At 39.6% G+C, this 26,482-nt stretch overlaps 1 protein-coding gene across 1 annotated transcript in view; it reads right to left on the bottom strand.

Annotated features, from left to right (window-relative positions):
* LOC137657293 (son of sevenless homolog 2-like) overlaps positions 1 to 26,482 on the bottom strand; it is a 454,104-nt gene that overhangs the window by 160,765 nt on the left and 266,857 nt on the right. The window contains 1 exon segment of the mRNA XM_068391627.1: positions 11,913 to 12,042. Coding sequence (XP_068247728.1) covers positions 11,913 to 12,042 — 130 coding nt within the window.

The following is a 26,482-nucleotide window of genomic DNA, read 5'->3' as shown; positions in this document are numbered from 1 at the left end:
GAGCGAATACATCACCAAAATCGTGAAAAACAACTCCAGAAACAACAGCGTATCCAAGTAGGTCTTGCCGGTGGCACGACAGAGGAAAAATTGAGTTCTTGTTGACAAGAAGTACTTGAGTACGGGCTCGACAGATGGCGCTGTTGATGTACACCCCCACCTGTATAGCGATCGCTGGCGTATCCCGACCTTAGATTTTTTCTGTCGGGCAACAGAGTTGACAGCTACATGATCATCGGGTAAGATTAATATTGAAAAATAAACCTAATAAATTTTTATATTTGCTGTTTGAATGTAAAAATAAAATGATGTCTTATTTCAAACTATTTCTATAACTTTATAATGAAGAGAAACAAAAAGGAAACGAAAAAAAAATAATGAAAAGGAAAGAAAAATATAAACCTAATAATTGTTTATATTTGCTGTTTAAATGTAAAAATAAAATGATGTCTTATTTCATGCACACACCTATTTTCCTCTATTACCAATCAAGACCCAAAACTTTTGTTTTAAATAAAAATGAACTGAAAAATAAACCCAAGAAATTTTTAAGTTTGCTGTTTGAATGTAAAAATAAAATGAATGTTTTATTTCATCAACATACTTATTCTTCTTTATTACCTTAAAATGAAGGGCAAAACAAATTTTTTCTGTTTGCTGTTTTAATGTAAAAATAAAATGATTTCTTATTTCAACACACTTTTTTCTCTATTACCTTAAAATCAACAGCCTAAAAACTTTTCATGTTTGCTGCTTTTAATGTTAAAATAAAATGCTTTCTTAATACTTGTACATATTTTATGTCTGCTATTTATATGTAAATCAAATGCTTTCTTATTGAAACAAAAATAAAGGGCAACAAAAAATACAAACGAAAAAGATACGTTTCTTCTCCTCAATGCAACGGTGTCTCTGACAGAAAGCATTGTTGTCTCTTCCGAAGCCAATCCAAGAATGTCCTCGGGTTGGAGAAGCCCCGTTTTTATATGGAGTGGCCAATTCATGAACTGGCGTGAACTGGCGTGAACGATGCGGAAACGATGCGGAATGATGAGGGAACTTGCGTGAACGTGTCGTGAACTTCTCGTGAACTACGCGTGCCAATTCGTGCCATCGCGTGAACGTCGCGTGAACGATGCGCGAACTGGAGTGAACTGGTCGTGAACAGTGCGGGAAAAACACCAGTGCGATGCACTGGCGCGCATCAATGCGTGCCAGTGCGTGGCAAAAATGCGCGCAAGTGTCAGGCAGGCTTTAGTGTCACCATGGTGACACTCACTTAAAAGGTATCGCACTGGAAGTGTCAACACCTTTTCACCCTAATTGATAGTCCCAATCAATTAACTGTTCATCGCAGCACTGAACGACTGGTTTTAATACACTACCTGCCGCCACCACATAATGCTTCAGTTCGTGGACTTGCTCTGCGCAGTGTTTGTAGAACACTCTGGATGACTTCTATCCAGTATATGAGCGAAGACGCTCAAAGTCCATATTCAGAAAAAAGTTCAGTGATGAACCAATTTTCCTCGGATCATGACCTGCGGGTGTACTGTCAGGATCAGCTCTGCGAATGAAGTAGGTGAGGTTCGCCCTCAGTTGTTTTAGGGATAAGTTTGATCCTGGAGTTTCTCCTTTGAAGAGCTGTCCTCCCCTGAAGTCTGAAGTTCTACGAAGATAGACCTTTAGACACTCTACTGGACACAAGAGACATCTTTCTTCAGAGGGCAGATTCTCCAGGGACCCTATCTCTTAGTGGGTAGCTCGTTCTTGGCGAGAGAGGCTGGATTAGGAAAGAGATTGTTCTCCCACTTCTGTGAACTGAATGTAGCCCTCATTTCCTGATAGGGCTACTATTTCACTAAGTCTAGCCCCTGAGGCTATAGCGAACAGGAAAATAACCTTCTGGGTTAGATCCTTGAGAAAACAATCTTCATTGTTCACAGTTGAAGCATAATGTAGGACCTTGCCCAAGGACCATGAAATGGGCTTCAGAGGAGCTGCAGGCCTAAGTCTAGCGCATGCCTTCGAGATCTTGTTAAAGATTTCGTTCGTCAGGTCCACTTGAAAGGCGTATAGAAGAGGTCTAGTCAGTGCTGACACCCACGTAGTTATCGTGTTGGCTGCCAGACCTTGTTTATGAAGGTGGATAAAGAAGGAAAGACAGAAATCTATTGAAATTTCTTTCGGTCCTTTTGCTTCAACAAAAGCAACCCACTTTTTCCAACGATTCATATTGTCTTCTAGTTAACTTAGACTTGTATTCTTCTAGGAAGTCTATACTGCCTTTTGAGATCCCAAATCTTTTCTTAACCGCTAGGGCGAGAAAATCATGAAATGAAGGTTTTGGGTTCTCTGTGATGAAGCGAAGACAGTCGACTTCTGAACCCGTTGAGATAGGGCTGGGTTCGGTACAAGGACCAGCCTCAGCCTCAGTTCCATCACTAGAGGGAACCAGTTGCTCTTGGGCCACTTGGGGGCCACTAGAGCTGCCGTTCCCTGGAAGGATCTCAGCTTGTTGAGGACCTTCAGCAGGAGATTGGATGGAAGGAACAGGAAATTCCGGGTCCATTCGTTCCTAACTAGGGACATGGCATCTGTTATCTCCTCTAGAGGGTCCTCATATGGGGCTACATATTGATGTAGTTTCTTGATGTCGCTTGTCGCGAAGAGGTCGATCTGCAGTTCCGGGACTTGTTCCAAGATGGAAGAGAATGAGTCTGCGTCTGGGGAACATACTGACTCTATCGGCTTGAGCCTGAATAGAGCATCCGCTGTCACATTGCGGAACCTTCGTAAGTGAACTGCTGATAGGTGCTATCTCTCTAGACAAAGGATGGCTAATATCACAAGGATGATATGGGACAATCTAACCCTATCGGTTCAGACATCTCACTATCACTTCGCTGTCCAAGATCAGCCTGATGTGGACTGACCTGCAAGGGGAGAGTTTTCCCAACGTGAAGAGGACTGCCATGGCTCCCAAAATGTTGATGAGAAAGGCCTTGAACAGAGATGATCAAGTCCCTTGGACTTTGATGGGAGTGAACTCCCCATTTTTCCGTCGAGGCATCCATGTGGAAGGTCATCGACAGCAGAGGTGGTTGCAAGGGCACGGTCCTCATTAGTCTCTTGGCCTTCGACCATGGGTTGAGAAGTGATCGTAGTAAGGCCGGTATTGGTCATTTTACATCTCTTCGAGCGTTTGATGCGTATCTTCTCCAGACTCCTGACGTATCCCTCAGCTGTGCTCTTAGCACTGGGTCTGTTACTGCTGCAAACTGGAGCGAGCCCAGTACTCTTTCCTGTTAGCGTGATGAAATCCTGTCGGATTACAGTAGTCTCTTGATAGACCCTACGATCTCCCTCCTCTTCCTTGAGGGAATGGAGAGACGACGTGACCTCATTTTCCAATGGCTTTCCAACCATTGAAACCCTTGAGCTGGAGAGTGTCGAGACTTCTTGAAGTTGATTTTGCATCCCAGATGTTCCAGGAACTGGATCACTTCTTTGGATGCTTGCAAGCAAGCCGTTTCGGATGCTGCCTGCACCAGCCAGTCGTCCAGGTACACTGCTACCTGAGCACCTTCTAGGCATAGTAGTTGCACGACTGTGTCTGCAAGTTTCACGAAGATACTTGGGACTATGTTTACTACGAAGGGTATGGCTCTTAGAACATACTTTATCTTCTGTAACTTGAATCCTAGATAGGAGGAGAGGGGGCGACTGACTATAAGGTGCTAATAGGCATCTGTCAGGTCTATCGAGACTCTGAACGCCCGTTTTTGTAACAGGGTCATTGTGTGTTGAAGGATTAACATCCTGAACTTGCTGTTTTTAATGAACTTGTTGAGTGGCGATAAGTCCAGAATGACTCTGAGTTTTTCTGAGTCCTTCTTGGGAACACAAAACAGCCTTCCCTGGAATTTGATGGACTTCGCTTTCCTTATAACCTGTATGCTCAAGAGATATAGGGTATATTCTTCTAATGCGGGGTTGGAGTGTTGGAAGAATTGAAGAAATGAGGTAGAGACTTGTTCCGTTTCCATCCTAGTCCAATCTTGATTAGGCCGTGGGCCCAAGGATCGAAGGTCCAACGATTCTGAAATTGTTGGAGCCTCCCTCCTACCGGAAGCGTCTCCTTGCTTCGATTGATTGGAGGGTTTACCTCCTCGACCGCATCCTCCCTTACCTCTTGAGGGATTTCTAGAGGAGCCCCGTCTGGGCCCTTTACCTTTCAACCGAGAGGTAGTGGTCTACCTCTCCAACCCGGGGTTAAATGCTGGTGACTGGGCAACCAGCTGTTGAGGCACCACTTGGAAGGTGGTCTGCGTTTGGGCCACCACTTGGGGCACCGCGGTCATAGTAACTCTGGGATGTTGTTGAGCAGGCCGAGGGGGAAGTCTAGACTTCTTCATCTTCCTTTTAGGTTGGGGACCCACATCCGGGGAAGACTTCCTCTTTGAAGAGATGCCCCACTTCTGGAGAAGGTTCCTATTCTCCATGATGGCTTTCTCGGCTACCTCTTTGGCTACTTCGTTTGGGAAGAGGTCTTTACCCCAGATGTTAGAAGATATCAGCTTCCTAGGTTCATGTTTCACTGTTGCAGCAGTGAACACGAACTCTCTACAGGCTCTCCTAGCCTTCATGAAAGCATACAGGTCCTTTACTAGGGTGGCCATATGCATTTTGGCCAGGACCATGAGCATGTCTGGGGTACTTCGTTGGTCTGCACACATCTCTATGAAGTTTTGTAGGGATAAAGAGGCTGCAAGTGTCTCCTTTGTCTCCTGTTCCATGCACAAGAGAAAGTCAGAAAGTCTAGGGAGATTCTCGCTAAACTGACGTCCAGCGATGTCCGTGTCCAGTTTCCCAACTGAGAAGGTTAGGTGGACTTCCTTCCATTCCTTCTGCATGGGCAAGGCTAACGACAGAGGCCTGCACTCCTCTAGTGCAGGGCATGGTTTGCCTGCCTCCACTGCCTTGGCAACAGATTTAAATGCCTTCAACGTAAAGGGGAAGGCTAATGAAGCAGGAGCAAAAAAGGTAGGCTGTTTCTTGCTCAAGGCGGACACTTTCGACACCGAATAGCCCGCCTTTCTCAGGCTACTTGACAAGAGAGCCTGTGCCTTATCGTGGTCGAAAATCATGACCTCCTTCGGTTCTGTCTCCTCTTTTGGCATTAGTTCATGCTTCAGTTGAATGAAGCAATCAGGGTAAGCATTAAGCTTGGCCAAAACTGGATGTTGTCTAAGGGGACAGCTCACATCTTCTCTGAGATGTAGAGTTTGCCATTCGAAATCGGCATAAACTCCGCATACCTCCAGGGATTGGTTTTGGAGCAGGTTGGGAGGTCTTGGCCTCTGGGTCGCTTGTATGACCCTCGGGAGGAGATAAGTGGAGCTTCACGGAGCTCTCTCTCGAATTTCGCTTCCCTTGCTTCGCCTCGTTTGCGAATGTTCTCCATTAAATCCGTAAGACGGGCCAGTGCCTGGCTCATGTTGTCCAATGGAGAGGTAGAAGGTGAAGACGTCGAGGGTAATGGCTCCGGTGCCGGCACAGACAGAAGGAACTCAGACTCGACATCATCATCTGTGAGCATCTCAATTATAGCCTAGTTGAGGCATCAATCTGCTTCCACTAATGCCTGGGTAAACAGAAATAAATTTTACTGTGTGAAGTTAAGCAAAAGTTCTTATTATAGTTTAAAGCATGAACTCTTTAAATGCTATAACATTAAGCCCAAAAACTAAAAAATATAAATGACTACCGGAAGTCTATTTGATATTACGATCTAAAGAAAAGGTCCGCTAAAATACCCGATACGAATAAATCTAAATCTTATTGCTTAACATAGAAATCAGTTTCTATCTACAGTATACTTTCAATGGCAGAACTCAAGTTTCTGACGATAGAAAAAGAAATGTAAAAAGTAAAATATATCATTACAATAAGTAGATCTAGTAAGTGATAAACTTTTTACCATTTTGAAATAAATCATCAGTAAACTGTCTTTTAGAATCTATAATAGCTAACCTACACAACTTGCGTCATTCAGTTTGAAGGATAAGCTGGATAGCATTCCATTCAGTAGGATGTATCTTGTATGAATTTAAGAGAATAGTTTGTCTGAAAGGATTGATTCCATGATGACCCCCTCACACTTCCATAACAGGCCACAATTGTGTACCATACCTGCTGTGGCCAAATAATAGCTATCAATGCCATCTTACTGTTTACAAAAATGCTTAATGTATGTATTACCTACCAAATCAAGACGATAGGTGAAAGGTGTAAAAATCAAGTTTAACCTGTCTTGCCGTAGGGGCAATTACCTACCATGATGAACAAAACAGTTACATTTTTTTAGTGAATGTAAATGTGTGTGCATGAGGGCGACCCTACTGGCGAATATTATCTCCATGAGAAGAGGCTGTTCCCTTAACTTTGTCCAAAATAAAATATTTGTTCTTCTATCCAGTACAGGAATTGAAACTTGCTTCTTCTTGTTTCTGTATGTATGTCAAAGCTTTCTTGGTGCCTGAGAATACTACCGAGATCTTTACTACCACTGGTTCCTGAAACTGAAGGACCTTGATATTGTTACATTGGTTCCTCAATATCCAGATCTTTGCATTGACAATGTCTCTTTACCTATAAAAATTTATTTAAAATTCGGTGAGATTTTTTTATTACAAATTTACTTTTGAGAAGCAAATTCAGTCTTTTTCACAAAAAAATGAACTTACTAAGAAACTCGCAAGAATTTCAGCTATAGGTCCATCCTGAAGAAATGTTTCATTTTATTTCTTTCTTTCTACCTTGTTTCAAGTATTGTTCTCCTGTCTGATCTTCAGCTGATGAATCACATCTTAATTTGTTGGATCGGATCTTGCAGTCTATTAAATTCCTTATTCTGGATCTTGATATTAATTTCCACCACCTTCATTCAGTTAGTTCTTTATGCATGTTGCATAAGATTTTTCATAATTCAGATCATTCTTTGCCTTCAGTTCTTCCCATCTTGTACATTCCACTAAGAATGCAGTTAATTCTAAAGGATATGCCTTCTTCATCATAAATCGTAATACTACAAAGTATTCTGAAAGTTTTATTCCAGCTGTAACCAGATTGTGGAATGATCTTCCTAATCTGGCAGTGGAATTGGTAGAACTTAAGAAGTTTCCACTTTTTGTAAATTCTTTTGCTGTTGAACGAGTTGACATAACTCTCTTTCTATAGTTTATGTATGACTAATAAATTTTAATGTTACTAATCTTAAAATATTTCAAATTTTGTATTCATTACTTACTTGTATGTACAGTAGTTTATTTCGTTTGCTCACTAGGCTAATTTCCCCCATTGGAGCACTTGGAGCTTCTAGCATTTCTGTCGAGAACGGGCTAAAGGTGGTAACCTCGACAAGCTATTGGACCAACGAATTCTCAGCTGATAAGACTTGGTTGTTAGAGATCCAGGGTGGCACAGGTCTGATTAGACAGTGATACATCAAATTAATACTTAGTGCTGAGAGACTGGGGGATTATGTCATCTGGCACCACATCTGCACGTAACTTGGTCACTTGGTGGGTCACTCAGGCCGTTTAAATGGCAGATAAGTTTCATTATCTTCTAGAAGAGGGATGTTTCTGATCAGGGCGTCAGAACTTCAAGTGGGGCTACATCAGCTGAACTGGTGCCCGCACCTAAAGCAGGAAATGGAAAAGCGTCATCAATAACAACAAAGAATGGATCATCGTGTAAAGGCTCCTGTTTAGGAGTAATATGGTGAGGTTCCCGTTTATGAAGAAACTAGATTTAATCTTCCATCGGGAGCCTTTCCATTCCCCTCTATTATGTGAATGCTGAGAGGAGGATACTGAAAAAGAGTGAGAGGAACAAAAAAGAATGAGGAACAAAAAATAAGTGAGCGGAACCATGTTCGCTCCTGTGATAAGTCTCTCTATCCTCATATGAACGAGACGGAATTGCAGGGGACTCCCTGACAGAGCTACACCTTTGTGAGAAAAAAAATCTTTCGGGAGAGATCTGCCTGGAATGTCGATTTGGGGAGGTAGACTGATGCGGCGAAGTTTGTCTACGGTGCCCTTTCGATGGTACAGCACTCCATGCTGGGGGTGTTTCCACTCAAGCAAAAGGGGTAATGGTTCCAGTGCCCTTCTCCTCTCTAGTCTCTGAAAAGAAAAAAATACCTGAAAGAGAAACTGCTTTTCTTTTGTAAGAAAGTGGTATGTTGACTACTCCCTCGGTAGTAGCTTTAGGAATATTAAATAAGGCAATAATATTAGTCTGAGAAGACCTAAGTACAATGTTGGGTTTATCATTGGTTTGTCTAAAAGACAGGTTAAGATCTACACGAGTCTGAGCTCATGAGTTAAGAGCTACATGCTGATCAACCCAAAGTTGAAGGATGCACATCATCAAAGGGGGCACTAAAGCAGCCATGTTTCTGGGTAACAGCATGATCATGTCGTGTATACCGAGGATGAGACAAAATGGCAGCATATTCAGGATGTGCGTTACCACGGTCATGCACAGGGCTGGCAGTGCATTCTGTGATGTTAGCATGCACAGACATGGCGGTGCGTTCAGGAACATGAACGCAACGTCTGAACGTATACGTATGGTCGACACACGTAGACTCACGGGTTTGTCGATACTGTGCTAACCTTAGCCTTCAGAAACAGGTGTTTGGAAGGGCATGATGCATTTGTACCTTGAAAAATTATCCTTACTATACCTGCAAAGTCTTTGTCGTTGGCACCACTGAGGATTTCCAAACAACCTCTAAAAGAGAAAATGGGGAATTCTTGGGCAAACCCTGAGAATTCTTCTGGGGGGAAGAGTGACACTATGGGTCCATAGGAATACGAGACAAGCCGTTTTCATGTGAAGAAGGGAGGGAGCGATAATAATCTTCCAAAAGGGCTGCCTTGGTACGCGGGGATATGGCAGGCTCATTCCACAGGTGAGACGTTCTTGAATGGTAATGGTGTACAACTTCTAGCACTTTAATTGGAGAGTCCTCTAAAAGTGAAAATTTACCTTGATGCTAAGAATCAGAGATATTTTGCTCACCATTGAGCATGCTTGTGGGAGGTCATAGAGAACTGTTCACATCTGTATAATCAGGAACTCGTGATACAGAGACTGGACCCTAAGCAGAACGTGCTGGGTCTGAAGCCTACGGATTAGTCTGAGGTAGTGACTCATGATCGCTATGCCCCAAGGGCGACCAAACATTAACATAGGTACAGTAGAGTCATACCTCTTTTCACAAAAAAATCTACTTACAAATTTTTCATCCTACGAAACGAGACGGAGATTTTTATGACTCACAGTGCAAAAAATGTTTCATGATAAGAGAATAGATTTGCCAGCCAGGCCTTGAATAAAATCGTCACCCTTTAAAAATATGAAGAAAATGGTTATTGCACAATAGAAAATGTATCTCTCTCTAGTAAGGGTAACTATAATAGTATAGTACATATGGTACTGTATATTTTGCATGTATACAGTATTATACTGTATATAAGTACTATTTTCCATTTATTAATACATTATGTTCTAATAACCACTTAATTTACAGGTATTAACAGTTAAGTTTAGGTATATTGAATAGTCCAAATGTATTTGACTGTAAAGTATTTTATTGTGGTTATACTGTAGCTTTGTTATAAGATTTAATGTGGTGTTTTTGTATGGTTTGGTACGAATTAAGCGATTTACATGTAAAATGTGACTGAACAAAAAATTTTCAAAAAACGAAAGCCACTCTAGAACGAATTAATTTCGTGTTGTGAGGCATTACTGTATCACTTATCTGAAAAGCATGAAACTCATGGTTGTCATCCTTGGTTACAGAAGTCACAAAAGGCTCTGGCAAAGTAGGGTCAGGGAAGGAGATATCGTGTGTCACAGGAAGGGGCTTACACTTCATTCTCCAGGAAAGAAGATGAGGAAAGGGATCTATCCTTGCTAGTCCGCTGCTTGTGACGTGCACAATGCTTCTCACACTGGGAGGAAGGCCACTCCCTGCAATACTCACTCGGGGATTCATAGGAACACAGCTTACCATAGCAGTTTGGGCAAAGGGGATACGGATCAACATCGACCTGGCTCATGAAGATACCACATGGGAATCCTTCAAGGCCGAGACAAGTCCACACAACACTAGCACAGCCACTTATATTTCACAAACACTGTGAAAAAAGTAAAGGCACTCAAAGGGTACTCTAACTTGGAGTCTATAATAGTATCGAAGGAAGGAGATCCACCTCTGATGATGACCAGTAGTAGTGATCTCTGCCTGGTAGTGGCTCACACTCTCCATCATTGGAGTTGCCTAATACGATATTATATTGTTACCAATTAGGCACATTTTCTCTTTTCTGGTTGTAGCAAAGTGACTTAGAAGTAAACCTATATAAAGGATTCGGAAGTTTGTATCTGTGTAGAAACAAATATTAAGTAGAGTATTCCAATACAATCGTGTACAGTATGTGGGAATACAGTCTAAAATATAGGTTTAAAAGAACTGCTGTGATATGGCTAAATATGTAGAGTAATCCCATCTCAATACTAACCTTACCAAGGTTATAATTGATAGGCTAATGAACTGTCGGTCGGAATTCAGCTATCATTGAGCTATAAACTGACTGCAGTACAATTTAAAGTGATAATTTTCTCTCTTAACCCAGCTATACTGCCTCCAATCAGGTTATGCAACCTAGCCAAGGTGTATATGCCCAAATTTAACCTTCCTTAGTATTTCATGACAATGTAATAACTGGAATTCGTTGATAATGAAATGAAGTCCCCAAAATAGCGCCAGCAATCAATAACCCCCTTTCATGTTACAAAGAAACAAATTGTCAACGATAGTAAAAGTAATTATGAAATTATAAAAAAACACAACAAACTAATGTTTGGAGGGCAAGAATCGAAAAAAAAAATTACTTAAATGCCAGTATTAATCCAGCATAATTATATTCCATAACTACGCTACGGGGAAAATAAGAAAAAAACCCTGAATACAGGTACTTTTCTTGAAAATGTTTCTAAAGTGATTTTGATCATACGTGGATACACTTTTTTATCGTACCAACAACGACAAGAAAATAGATGTTGAGGTATTGTTATAACATAGATATTCCAACAAGGACTGGAATGATGGTTCCTTTCTGGAACTCCACGTATGACGTTACTCATTGCAGGTGACTTTCAAGTTCTGAGGTGGTGTGGGAAGTTCAAATGAGCCTAACCTTACGAGGTCTCACCTATATACACTGAGTCAGTGCCTTACACATTGATACACTGGCTCTAGAGCAGGAGAGACAATATTTCTTTGTTATCTATATCATATTGGATTCCCTGTTCTAGTTTTTCACAGGAAATTCCCTGATGACCACAGCACTTCAACCCCAAAAATTACAGTAAAATTAGAGAATCAAATCACCATGTTAATTTTGTTAATAGTACTTTCATACTATACACTGTATTGGAATGACATCAATTGTGTCATTATAGGGAACATATACACCAGTCTATATGGACATTTCTGACAAATAAAAAATTGAAAACTTAGGGCAGGGTGCTACTGTACTGTACTCTATTGCATCATTCTGCTCTTCTTTTTCATGTTACAGATGTTTCTTTGTAATCTATAACAAAGTTAAATAAAGCCAGAAATATGGGCTAGCCCATATCCTTTTACAGCAATTATGTAATACAATGAACCAAATACAAACTGAAAATCTACTCATTTTATAGTACTGTATAGTTTAAATATACATGCATTAAAATAATTTCCTTCTGAATCTCTACATAAAATAAAATTATTTGAAAAACACACTTTAAAAATTTCAGTAGTTTTTCATCTTCATACTTACCAAAAAAAGGGACACAAGGGGGATTGATAGAGCGAAGTTTTTCTTGATACTTTTTACAGTGGTTTTGACTTAATTCAGAGATTTCCTCAAACACTTTCAATTGTCCTGGCGGAAGACGCTTTCTTACTTCCTGTTGGTAAGAATGATAAATATTCAAAATTACATATAAAACTTTAGCAAAGAAAAATAAATCACAAACTATGCTGCACTTAGTTGAAAGTAATTTCCTTTTTTTCTTTTTTAGAAAACCCTATCCTTAATATCATAACAGACCCATTTATTAACAGATTTCACTAGATAATACTGTAATTACTGTAATATTAAACTGTGCAGCATTACAGAAGTAGGTAACATTGTATCATTATTGGAATTGGTTTATTTCTGTATGGTGTTTTTCCTGCTACTCCCATGTTTACTTTCCCAACTGTTCCTTACTAGTCATTAAATGCCCAAACCCTCTCAGTCTGATATCCCAAGTTTGTTTTCCAAGAGCTACATTTTTACCAACAATATCAATTTTCAATGTACTCTGGGCATAATCTTAGAATATCAAATTACACTTAATACATTTTCAGAATATCCTCTAATTTCCTTGTAAATATCCAGGCCTGTTGCAAAGAGTAGAACAATCTGCATCTGTTCACTTTGCTAAGGGGGTTACAAAGATAGATCTTAAGTTCGGCAAGACTCAAAACTCTGATTTTGAAACATGCTGATGGAACAATTTCAGAAAAAAAAAAATAGAATATACAGAGAAGCAAACTTGAATTTGCAAATAATGAAAACTATGGGCGAATCAACATGAATGAACTGATAAAGAATATAAAATATCATAAAATGGATTTTGACGAAGTAAAAATCTATTTCTGGGCTTGACCTGTGTCGTTCCGTGAAATGCTCCTATAGCACCATTTCTAAGGCATACTGTAGTTATTGCTAAATATACCAGAGAAAAAAAGGATGCATGGAATACAAGGAATAAACCCAGCTCGCTCACTCTATGAGTATCGGTATAGTAAACTGGGGCGTGATAGAACCACGACCATAGGTCCCTCACCAGTTAGACCTCTCCCTCATCAACATCCCCCGGAACAACGAGGTGCCGTCCTACACCCGTCTGCTGCCTCCTACTATGACTATCCTTCCCAACCCTACACCTCCCCACCCCCTTACCACATTCCTCACCAGCGTTGGTCAGACGTGTTTTGCTTTGCTCTGTGTTGTTTTGTGTTTTTGAAGATGTCCAAAGAATATAAAACATCTTAAGATTAGTAACAAAACTAAAATAGATCTGTTTTAACTTTTCAAGTTCCACCGATTTCATACGACTGATTAGGAAGATTATTCCACAATCTGGTAACAGCTGGCATAAAACTTCTAGAATACTGTGTAGTGTTGAGCCTTATGATACAAAAGGCAATACTGTTAGAATTAACGGCATACCTAGTGTTACATAAAGGATGATACGGTCTGGGAAGATCTGAATGCAAAGGATAGTCAGAATTAAAAAAATGTTATGCAACGTGCATAAAGAACTAACTGAATGATGGTGCCAGAGATTAATATCCAGATCAGGAATTAAAAGTTTAACAGACTAAGTTTTTGTTCAACAAATTAAGATGAATCACCAGTTTAGACCAGACAGGAGAGTGATACTTGAAATAAAGTAGAATGAAAGAATTACAAAGTTTTGTCAGAATAGATTGAACACCAAAAATCTTGAAATCACTTTCTCAATAAGCCAGCTTTTTGTGCAATTTAAGAAAAAGACTGAATGTGTACTATATCTCAAAAGTAAATCTGCAATCTAAAACCACACCTAAAACTTTGAAGGAATTGAATGTAGGTATAGAAACATAATGTAGAGACTTGAATTTTGAGGAGCCACTGTCCTCAACCTACTTTACAATCATACTTTGAGTTTTGTTAGGGTTCAACTTCATAACACATAATTTACACTATACACTAATTTTAGCTAGATTTCTTAAGGGATTTTGCTACCCCAGATCTACATTTACGAGATGGAATTGAGGCAAAGAGAAAAGCATCTTTTACATATGCAGCAAGCTAGTTTTTTAGGCAAAACCCCATATCATGTGAATATAGTACATAAAACAATGTACCAAGAACGCTATCCTCAGGAACACAAGATATCATATTTCTCTACTCATTAAGGTGCTCTCAACAACACCTTGCAATCTATTACAGTAGGGTCCTGAAATATGGGTTTTCGAATTATGCGACTCCCCTTTTAGGCAGTCGCTAGTTCTCAAAAATAAATTTTCTGTACAGTATCTGCAAAGCCGTTCAAAGTTTGTGAGTCACTCGCCACAAAACACATCAAATACATTGTCTTTCCTTGTATTGGTAGGCCTAGATACAGTGACTGATAATAAATGTGATCAAACCATATTTACCTTTATTTTATTTGCATAATTTTATAATAAATAGCTAATTTAGGAAAAATTCAATATCAAGAATGAAATCAACTTTTATCTATGCTAGTCCAGCTGAAAAATGTAATCATTGAGTTGTGGTTTTTCTCAGCAACCTTTAATTTCCTCTTTTTCTAACCTTTCAATAATTTTAATGTGTTGTTAGTGGTGGTAGTAATAACATTTAGATTAGCATAATATTGATTTTTCATTAAAATTTCATCATATGTCAGATTAGCCTCACTTTCTCCAATATCACAGCATCTTCTCTATCACATTGAATGTTATACGGTAACACAATTGGTCAATAACTTTTAATTTAAAACTAGTATAGTATTTTTTTTTGCTGGTGGTTCCACAATTCATGTGGGTACAAGCTGATACGAAACCAACCTGATGTATAGCTGAAGTTGGGAAAAGCATTTTGGAATAGGAATGTACAATTATTATCCTTTGTAAGTTTATAATTATCGTAAAATATCATACCTGTACTGTCATTAATGGTAGATTGTTATTGTTGACTAAACGCAAATAAAATAGTTTCCCTGTTTTGCGACATGTGTAAGAATCTTTAAGGATATACGGTAAGTAAAACATTTGTAATAACATAATATTTACTAAAAGGTCTTGGCATCATGTTTAAATGCGCTCGTTAGTTCATTGTGATCAGTGATGAAACGTAAACAAGTGAAAGGCTTCCTTTTAAAGTGGCGTGTTTAGGAAACACATTATATAAAATCGTATTCATTTGATTTATTCTGAAGTTCTATGGAAAAAGTAAGTAAAACAAAATTAGTAATAACAAAATCATTATACAGTATAATTAATACATGGTAAGATATCTGTTGCTGCAAAAACTAACATAAATACAGATGTGTAAAAGCGTTGGTTTGTTCGTTATGATCATAAACAAACCAATGGCTTCAGTTTTAAGTGGAGTGTTTAGGAAAAACATATAAAATTGCCTTTATTTAGTTAATTTTGGATTTCAAATGATACAGCAAAAGCTTGCCTAAAAACTAATGGTTTTGCAATTCACCAGAACTCATACAACAAATGTGACCTGAATTCTTTAAAATTTGTCCTAATTTTAGGTTGCCTTTTACACGGAAATATACAGTATCTACACCCATCATTGATGTAATTTTAACCTTTTTCAAGTTATTATAACTTTAAAACATTTTAAATGGTTTATTTATTCATAAAAACTATTTCATATAAAAAATACAGTATATTAAATAGAAAGTATTGAAAATGGGTAGTTAAAAGAGTTTGACTGGTTAAGTTGCCATTTACCTTGGCCCTGATGGAGTTTTTCCAATTATGTAATTTGAAATATGCAACTTTTCAGTTCTGTGAGGCCATGGATTGACCAAATTCTCGCATAATTGGGGACCCTATTATCTATCTATCTATCTATTAATCTAGGAACTTCCCCCAATTTTTGGGGGTAGCCGACATAAAATTAAAAAAGAACTAAAGGGGACTTTTCCTCTCTTCACTCTTCCCAGCCTGATGAGAGATTCAGCAAAGTCTGGCTGGTACTGCTAGGGTGTCACAGGCCAACCCTCAACTGTTATCCACCCCAATTGAAGCTTCATATGCTGAATCTCCTACTGCTGCTACCTCAGTGGTCACCAAGGCAACCGGAGGAAGCAGCAGGGCCTCCCAGAACTGTGTCACAATCGCTCACCTTTCATTCATATTTCTAGCACGCTCCCTTGCCTCTCTCACATCTATCCTCCTATCACTAAAAGCTTTAGAGCTTTCTTCATTCCATCCATCCACCCAAACCTTAGTCTTCCTCTTGTACTTCTCTAATCACCATTGCATTTACCAACTTCTTCAGCAGACAGCCACTTTCTATTCTCTCTACATAGCTAAACCCCCTCAACACATTCATATCCAATCTAAATAATAAATCATGTCTTACACCTGTTCTCACCCTCTTTACTTCATTCCTAACCCTATCTAATCAAGATACACCAGCTATACTCTGCAGAAACTCCATCTCAAACACATTCAATTTCTGCCTCCATCACTTTCATTCCCTACAACTCCAATCCATTCATTCCTAACCCTCTACTCTTTACCATTCCCTTCACCAGCCCCAACACTTTACATCTGCTTCCACTCCACAATTTGCAACAACAACAGATCCCAATTACTTAAGCTAATATAATTCATCACGTAACACTCTATTCAACATGACATTCAAATTAGCCCCACCCTCCCTTCTTGTGATCTCATAACCTTACTCTTACCGACATTAAGACTTAACTTCCTTCTCTAACACACCCTTTCAAACTCTATCACTAATTGACCCAGCTTCTCCTCCAAGTCTGCATCCAGTACAGTATCATCTGCAAACAACTGATTTACCCACCACTCGTGATCACTCTCGTCTATCAGTTCTAATCCTCAACCAAGCACTCGGGAATTCACCTCTCTCAAAACTTCATCAACAAAGAAATTGAAAAACCATGGGAACATCACACATCCCTATCTCAGCCCCACTCACTCACTTCATTTCCTATCCTAACACATGTTTTACTGCCACTGTAGAAACTCTTCACTGCTTGCAACAACCTTCAACAAATTCTATATAGCCTCATCACTTTCCACATTGCCTCCCTATCCAATCTCTGATAAGCTTTCTGTACTTAAAGATTCAATAATGATGCTAAGAAAACACCTGCCTACTCCTTCCATCTTTTTGAGTATGAAAACAAGATGCCTCATGATTAACTTGGTCAGAGGCAGTACTAAAATCAAGGCCAATCATAAAAACTTCCAGACCACAATCAAGATATTTTTTACAGCATTGAAAAATGTAAGAAGGACACCACATGTTCCAAGGCATTAGAGAGAGAAAAAAACAATTTCTTTTAACAAAATACTGTACACTGTATTCAATTCTATGTTTACAGTTTCTCTTTCAAGCCATTAAAATAAGGAATTTTTTTTTCTTGAGTGGTAAGTGCTTTTGAGGCATAAAAAACCTATTTTGGGGGAAGTGCTGTGTGGTCTCCAGACTTTTCAGTGTAAAGTTAGAAAAAGGAATCCAGTGTGATATAAAATGCCAAAGAAATGTTATCTCCCCTGCTCTAAGGGCTTTGTTTCAATATGCAAAGCACAGAAGCAGTGTGAATATGAGACCCTTGAGTTCAGGTGTTAATGGACTCGACATAGCACCTCCAATAATGGAATCATCTGACTATCAATGACATGTCACCACCCAGAACCATCACTACTAATGGAAACAATGCTACTTGTGCCAAGCTGCCATCTTCCATACTCAGGTAGAATCAAATTTTCCTTTCCCTACGCGGGGCTAGAGAGTGAGGGAAAGAGGGTCTTGGAGACCACACTGCACCTCCCCAAAATAGGATTTTAATCCGCCAAATCAACTTTTTTAGGAGTTAGAATGTGCTGTGATGTCTCCAGGGACAAATAAACACCAGAGCAATAACTGAGTGAACTTGAGTACCAAGGACAACCGTCTACACCAAACAACTCGAGGGTAAATAGGTGAAAAGAAAACCTAGCATGTCTGATAATCACCTCACATAGGAAAACAGCAGAGAAGAAGCAAGAGGTCTGCCATTATGCTCCAACTGAGGTACCTGGTTGGTGTCCCCTTTATCCTATCTGATTTTCCCTCATAGGCATCACCGAGTACAGTTCCCCCATACACTAGCTGAACTACTTAGTTAGCCTATGTTTCAGGGAGTGGCTTATAAACACCCTATACTCAGGCCAACCCAAAAGCTCTGGATGTCCGAAAAGAAAATAAGGCCAATGAGGAAGCAATTTTTCTCACATTGTGGGTTTTTAGGGATGCAGAGAGGACCAGCTTTCATGGTAAGGGAGGTCTTTAAAATACGGAGAGCACCTATTGAAAGGGACTTGTTGATCTAGGAATGGAAACAAACCACGTTATGAACATGTGGATCTCTGGAGGTATAATAGCCAAGTAGACTGGACAGAAGTTACCATCTCCCTGCCTTAAGGCTGTAATATAAAGAGGGACACCTCTCTAAAGAAGCATTTTGTTTTTGGCCAAACAGAAGACCAGGAGTCAGAATTAGGAGATTTATAGGAATAATGGTGATAAAACTCCTGAACTCTCTGTAATAGTATAAGTGTAATGACTCTTGCTCCTGAAGCTAATGCAATCAAAATAAGCTTTCTGGAGTAAATTTAAGGGAAATGGAGTAATTATCTATTACCCACAAATTTGGAATTCTATAAGAGACCTGGACACTGAAGGGGTTGGGGGAGATAGTTGTATGATTATTAAAAAGGGGAGATTTACCAGTCTACTCTTACAGAGTTGAGCCAAATAAATATGGGAGGGGAAAATATTTCATATATTGAATCTAATAAATGAAAAAAAAAAAATGTTGTTTTGATAAACAAAATATTTTTTTTGGGGAGGTGCTGTGTGGTCTTCAATGACTTTCCTGCTTAAAGCTAGAAAATGGAATTCAATATGACAACTACCAAAGAAATATTATCTCCCCTGCTCTAGGGCCAGCGTATCAACGTGCAAAACACGGACTCATGTGTGCATAAAAGAGGCCTACAAATTCAAGCTAATTTCAACTCACCACAGCACCTGAAATTCATCTGCTAAGAGTGATGTCGCATGCACCATCATACAAAGGAACCATCCTCTCAGTTGACTGCTAGTGTACCAACACCACAACAAACCCACAACCACCATTTGCAATCAAAGGCGTACATAAAAACAACCATGCTTCAAAAGAGAATGGTTTTGTAGGCCACACAGCAACTCCGTAAAAATAAGGTTTCCTTTGTCAAAACTCCATTTTTGGGATAAAAGTTTCGTGCAGTCTCCAAAGACTAAATAGAAGATTACCGATATCAATAAGTAGAACTGTGCAGATTCCAGATCAACTGTCTGCAACCAAGCAAAACTGACAACAGATGTAGTGAACATGTTTCCATGAGTAAGAAGAAAGACTAAAAAATGTTTGACTCTTACCTCGAAAGGGTGACTGAAAAGTATTGGCTGCCCAAAATTTCTTTACTTCTCCTCAAGGACCTGGTTGATACGGTCCTTCTCTCCAGACTACCTCTTCATGGGTTATGAATGTGCCAAGTACCATGCATGAATGTTGTACTGCTTGGATTTGTTTCAGGTAGTGTTTAATAAGCACCTTAAACCTAGATCATCCCATCAAACTACAGATGTCCTCAAAGTGCATAATAGCAAAGAACACTAATGAAGAGGTAACTTTTATCACATTGAGGGTTTTAAGGATAGAAAAAGAATAAGCTCTTTTGTAATTAAGGTCATCAAAATATGAGAAGCCCCTGTAGAAATGGACTTATTGGTCTGCGTATTTTGAAACAAACTATCTTCTGAAGACATCATCATCATCATCTTCCCATCATCATCCCTACATTAATGGGCCGGTTTCCTGATACATCATCCTCTTCAATGCCTTCTATCAAAGGCATCATCTTCCACCAAACCTCTTCCCTCCAGATCATCCTTCACCTTATCTCACCATCTAATTACTTGCCTATCTCTCTCTATCCTCTTCCTCTAACAGGTTCCTCCCAAGCGCTCATAACTCCCTCCCCACTAACCATTCTAAACATGTGCACATACCATCTCAGTCATGACATTCTTAACACTTCTGTAATATTTACTATGCTTACCATTCTTATTTCATCATTTTCCAATCTGTCAAGCAGTGATATTCCCATAATCCACCTCAACATTCTCATTGCTGTTCCCTCAAGCTTTGCTTTCTCTTTTTGTTTCCAATTCATGCATTAACACTGGTCTTATTACTGTGTTATAGATGTTGACTTTTAGCTTGATTTGGCATTTTCTTGTCACATACCACTCCTGCTACCTCCTTCCACTTCCCCTAGGCTGCTTTCATCCCATTCTCAACTTCATCCTCAAATCCTCCCTTCTGACTCATAGTAGATCCAAACTGTTCTACCTGCTTTATAATCGAACCTCTACTTTCCTGTACAGCTATCCTATAATTATCTTCCTTACTGTTAACCATAACCTCAGTCTTATCCACATTTAACCTCTTCACCCATTTTCAAAGACTTCTGATACTCTATAATCCTTCTCTGTAAGTCTTCCTCATTTTCAGCAGTAATCACCAAATCATCTGCATATAGCAACTCCAACAACTCTTCATTTCTCATCCCTTCACTTGACACATCTATGACCAGCACAAATAAAAACAAGCTTAATGCTGACTCTTGGTGTAATCCAATACAAACTTCAAAGATTTCTGTTTCCCCCAACTGCTGTTATTACTTTTGTCCTTGTTTTGTACATCATGTCAAATGTTCTAACCAACCTCTCCGGGACTTTCTTCTTCCTTAAGCACCAAAACATAATTTCTCTTGGTATTCTATCATAACTCTTCTCTAGATCTACAAAATCACATAAGAGCTTTGGTCCCACAGCCCCTTTTTCTCGTATCTGCCTTACTATAAAGATGGCATCCACAGTCTCTCTATCATGAATCCATACTGCTGTTTCCCAATCTTTACAATCTCTCTTCTTCACCCAAGGGGTTAACTATTGTACTGTAATTGTTCAGTGGCTACTTTCCTCTTGGAAAGAGTAGAAGAGACCCTTAAGCTATGGTAAGCAGCTCTTCTAGGAGAAGGACACTCCAAAATCCAACCATTGTTCTCTAATCTTGGGTAGTGCCATAGCCTTTGTACCATGGTCTTCCCCTGTCTTGGGTTAGAGTTCTCTTGCTTGAGGGTACACTCGGACACACTATTCTATCTATTTTCTCTTCCGCTTGTTTTGTTAAAGTTTTTATAGTTTATATAGGAATTATCTTAATGTTGTTACTATTCAGAAAATATATTTTCCCTTCTTTCCTTTCCTCACTGAGCTATTTTCCCTGTTGGGGCCCCTGGGCTTATAGCATCCTGCTTTTCCAACAAGGGTTATAACTTAGGAAGTAATAATAATAATATTAATATCATCTAGTACATTGTAAATATAATTTTAAAGTCAGCACAGGACAGGGGTTGCTATGTCATGACTCTACAGCTGAAATGTAAGGTGAATCTCGTCTATGGAGAGGCTTCTTGTTTTTGGCTTAAGAAGACCCACGGTCATAATTAGAAGATGGTCTGGAATTATTGTAATAAATTCCTGGTTCCTCTGAAAGGTGCTAGTTCACCGACTCTTGCTACCAAGGGTTAATCTATTAAAAAATAGCTTTTTGCAAAAGCTATTTAGATACCAATAAACAACAGGAGTGGATGGAGATGATCTAAAGAAAGCAAAAGACTGAATGATCTTATGAAACATGTCCAAGTCGAGATCCCCGTCAAAAACACCCTTGATAGGTTCTGTTAAAAGCTGATTTATATGACAGTACAGTTGATGGCTGGAGCCTCCTCTCCTCAAGGAGGTGGCCCAGAAAGGAACCCTAGTCCATGGTTACCTGATGGGGTCACTCCTTAGGAAAGTCACCCACGCAGATTGTTATCGTCTTGTAGATGAAGACTCCTACAGTTCACTGAATAATTTATGTCAAGTTATTCTTGAAAACATGAGAGAGAAAATCAAAGCGTGAGGGTTCTGGGTTTGAAAGGAGACAACTAATGTAATCTGCCTTCCTACTCTCTGACACAGGTGTGCAGAGGTAAGTAAGTGCATTCTTGGTCTCAGATGTTAAAGCAATGGATACCACAGGTTGTTGGGGAAATGTCCCTGCAAAATCCCAAAGGATAATCAAAACCTTCAAAATCAAACTTGTCAAGAGGTAACAGATAGATTGACGACCATCTGTTCCAATACAGATTGTGAGCATCTCTTGTTGCTGCTTGAGAGCCCACTTTTGTCACTACATATAGTAGAATTTGTGGTTCACTTTTGTAGTACAGTGAACCCTCGTTTATCGCGGTAGATAGGTTCCAGACCCGGCCGCGATAGGTGAAAATATATTTACCTATTTATCTAACATGTATATTCAGACTTTTAAAACCTTCCCTTGTACGTAGTACTGTTAACAAACTACCCTTTAATGTACAGAAAACTTAATGCATGTACTACAGTACCCTAAACTAAAACAGGCACAAATATTAAAGGCGATTTTATATCATGCGTTTCCTAAACACGCCAAAAAGCACGATAAAAAATGGCAACCAATGTTTTGTTTACGTTTCTCTGATCATAATGAAGAAACAAACGCATTTACTGTACACATCTGTGTATAGGTTAGTTTTTGCATCGATTATATTGATTATTCAGTACAGTAGGTTGATTTTGTTATTGCCAATATGTATATATATATGGGTTATGAAAAAAATCCGCGAAGTGGTGAATCCGCGATGGTCGAACCGCGAAGTAGCGAGGGTTCACTGTAATCAGGTTTGTTTTGATATCAGGAACTAGCTAAAAACCCTACTGAAAAAAGTTCTAATCCAAGGTCCATTCCATATGCAGGACTGTGTCTGGATAGGACATCTGCCACCATGTTAAGTGAACGAGAGGAACACACTTCTCTTATGAAGGAGCTTCATAACAGGAAGAGTCACTACATTTGAGCAGGATCCGTACCCCTCCTTAGGCAAGAAGCAGCTACCTAGTTGTCTATGAGGATATTGGGAGTTCCTTCTTGGATGAATTCTCTTCAACATCAGGAAGACTACCATCAGTTCCAACAAATTTATGTGAAATACTATAAATTAAGGGGATCACTCCCCAAACACAAAGATCTCCTCTAAATTATCTCTCCAACGTTACAGGGATGTGCCTGTATGGATAATGATGGTGATTAGGGGTGGGACCAATTGACCTGTCATGGTCAAGGAATTTGCCATCGTCGATGGTCAAAGAATTATTTTGCAAGGACACAGCAAACGAGCCCAATGGTCCAAAAATCAAATTCCAAGCCACCTTTCTCCAGACTTAATTGAGGTCTTTTAACCTGTTCTTTAGCATCATGTCGACTACCGAGGAAAACTGAAAGAGGGCTAAAATCATCTCCAGTTAATGCCTGAAAGAGAAGCAACTTGAAAATAGGATCTGATCTTGCTTTGAATTCTTTGCCAAGATGCTTCTGTATGGCTTAGTGTGGCATTCACCATATTCCAATGAAGACCTAATCATTTTTCGGATAAATTTTGCTTGGTCTAAGGCATAGTTGTTAGGTCTTTTGTTTTTGTTATGACAGGTTGTGGGCCTTGTATCAGTCACTTTTTAGTGTTTTGAGAAATTGAAACCAACCCAGGTAAGGACTTTGGATATGGATTAGATATACTCTAGTCTTAGTTTTTGCCTTTGGTTCTCTCCAAGTAACTGATAAGAATGTTTTCTCAGGGTTACTTTGTTCTCTCCTTGGCTCCAAATAATTGATGAAAACATTATCTCCTTGGCTTTCTTCTAGCTGCAACATAACTAACGTGTTCATTATAAGTGGTTTCTAAATTTTCACTATCAAATTCATCTATCTATCTATTTACCAAGGCACTTCCCCCAATTTTGGAGGGTAGCAGACATCAAAACAAATGAACAAAAGGGGACCTTTCCTCTCTCTGCTCCTCCCAGCCTGACGAGGGATTCAGCCGAGTTTGGCTAGTATTGCTAGGGTGCCACAGCCCGCCCTCCCTTGTTATTCACCACAGATGAAGTTTCATACGCTGAATCCCCTACTGCTGCTACCTCCACGGTCACCAAGGCACTGGAGGAAGCAGCATGGCCTACCGGTATTGAGTCACAATCACTCCCCATTCATTCCTATTTCTAGCATGCTCTCTTGCCTCTCTCACATCTATCTGCCTATCACCCAGAGCTTTCTTCACTCCATCCATCCACCCAAACCTTGGCCTTCCTCTTGTACTTCTCCCATTAACTCTTTTATTCATCACCTTCTTTGGCAGACAGCCACTTTCCATTCTCTCAACATAGCCAAACCACCTCAACACATTCATATCCACTCTAGCTGATAAATCATTTCTTACACCTGTTCTCACCTTCACTACTTCTTTCCTAACCCTATCTAATCAAGATACACCAGCCATACTCCTCAGACACTTCATCTCAAACACATTCAATTTATGTCTCTCCGTCACTTTCATTCCCCACAAAAACGATCCATACATCAAGGATGGTACTCACTTTCTCACACCGAAAACTCTTTACATTCATGCCTAACCCTCTTTTCTTTACCACTCCCTTCACTTGCCCCAACACTGCATCCTTCATTCACTCTGACATAAATCTGCTTCCACTCCACCATTCGCTGCAATAACAGACCCTAAGTACTTAAACTGCTCTACTTGAGGAAGTAACTCTCAAGTCAATATGACATTCAACCTCGCACCACCCTCCTTTCTAATGCATCTCATAAACTTACTCTTATTCACATTAACTCTCAACATCCTTCTCTCACAAACCCATCCAAACTGTAACCATCGACAAGGCTTCTCTTCCGAGTCTGCAACCAGTACAGTATCATCAGCAAACAACAACTGATTTACCTCCCATTCATGATCACTCTTGTCTATCAGCTTCAATCCTCGACCAAGCATTCGAGCATTCACCTCTCTCACCACTCCATCAACAACCAAGTTGAACAACCATGGCAATTTCACACATCCTTGTCTTAGCCCCACTCTCACTGGAAAGCACTCGCTCACTTCATTTCCTATCCTAACACATGCTTTACTACCTTTGTAGAAACTTTTCACTGCTTGCAACAACCTTCCACCAATTCCATATAACCTTCTCACATTCCACATCACTTCCCTATCAACTCTATCATACGCTTTCTTCAGATCCATAAACGCAACATACACCTCCTTGCATTTTGCTAAATATTTCTCGCATATCTGCCTAACTGTAAAAATCTGATTCATACATCGCCTACCTATTCTAAAACCACCCTGTACTTCTAAGATTGCATTCTCTGTTTTTTTCTTAATCATATTAATCAGTACTCTACCATACACTTTTCCAAACACACTCAACAAACTAATACCCCTTGAATTACAACACTCATGCATATCTCCTTTACCCTTATATAGCGGTACAATACGCGCACACACCCAGTCTACTGGTACTATTGACAACAAACACATATTAAACAATCTCACCAACCATTCAAGTACAGTCACAGCCCCTTCCTTTAGCATCACAGCTCTCACACCATCAAATTTATATAACGGACAATTTCCCCAAATAAGGGAATGAAGTCCTTTACAGCAAAAACAGAAATTCTTCTTATCACAGGTTTTAATTCAGAATGTGTAGGGTATCTTGCAATATTTTTGCATTGTGCAGACAAGTCCCTAATCAAAGTAATTATGGTAAACTGAATTGATTTGTCTAAACTTCTTAACTGATAGATTCATTTGGCTAATTTTAATGTAGTCTGGGAGAAATGATGATATAAATGTTAGGAATAGGAAGCATCTGAATCAGCGGAGGAGGAGAGGACCTAGTTGAGGAGGGAGGGTGAAAGCAAACTTGCTACTTTCTCTTCTTGCCCACCAGCATTTCCTCCACAACAACAACCATAGGTGGCAAGGTCTAAGAGACAAACTTGGATGATGTTCCCAAAAGGGAGTTGACTACAAGAGCTTTTTAAATATGAATCACTACACAGGGAAAACAGAGCACTCACTGGCATATTTTACAGGTGAAGGTACAGGAGACACTTTGGCTAGATGAGCAATGAAATCACTAACAGATGGTGTCCCTGGAATACCTAGAGGTCCTCTAACTCTCAAAGTTAAAGTTATCCCTATCTACAGACACCACACTGTCTTGTGTGGCTGAGCTGAAATATATCCCTCACCTAAGGCACTATACAGTATACCACTGACCAGGCAAAGTCCCGCTCTAGGAGGAGATCAATATCTTCCACCTAATGACTACTATATAGATACAGCCCAAGGAGTACCCACATAAGTAACAGAGGGTCCAGCATGGGAAGGGAAAAGGAAAGATTTCCAAGTTTCTTCAGCATCAACTTCAGAGGATACCGCAAAACACTCCCTAGGCCTCTCCAACTTCACAAACAGATCAGACCATAATCAACACTAATAACAATGACCCCTATACAAGGTACAAAATACAAAGGGATTGACAAGCACTTT

The sequence above is a fragment of the Palaemon carinicauda genome, chromosome 18 (genome assembly GCF_036898095.1).
Source record: "Palaemon carinicauda isolate YSFRI2023 chromosome 18, ASM3689809v2, whole genome shotgun sequence".
Taxonomy (NCBI): Eukaryota; Metazoa; Arthropoda; class Malacostraca; order Decapoda; family Palaemonidae; genus Palaemon; species Palaemon carinicauda.
Note: the sequence above shows the minus strand (reverse complement) of the source record. Positions and strands in the feature narration are given on the sequence as shown.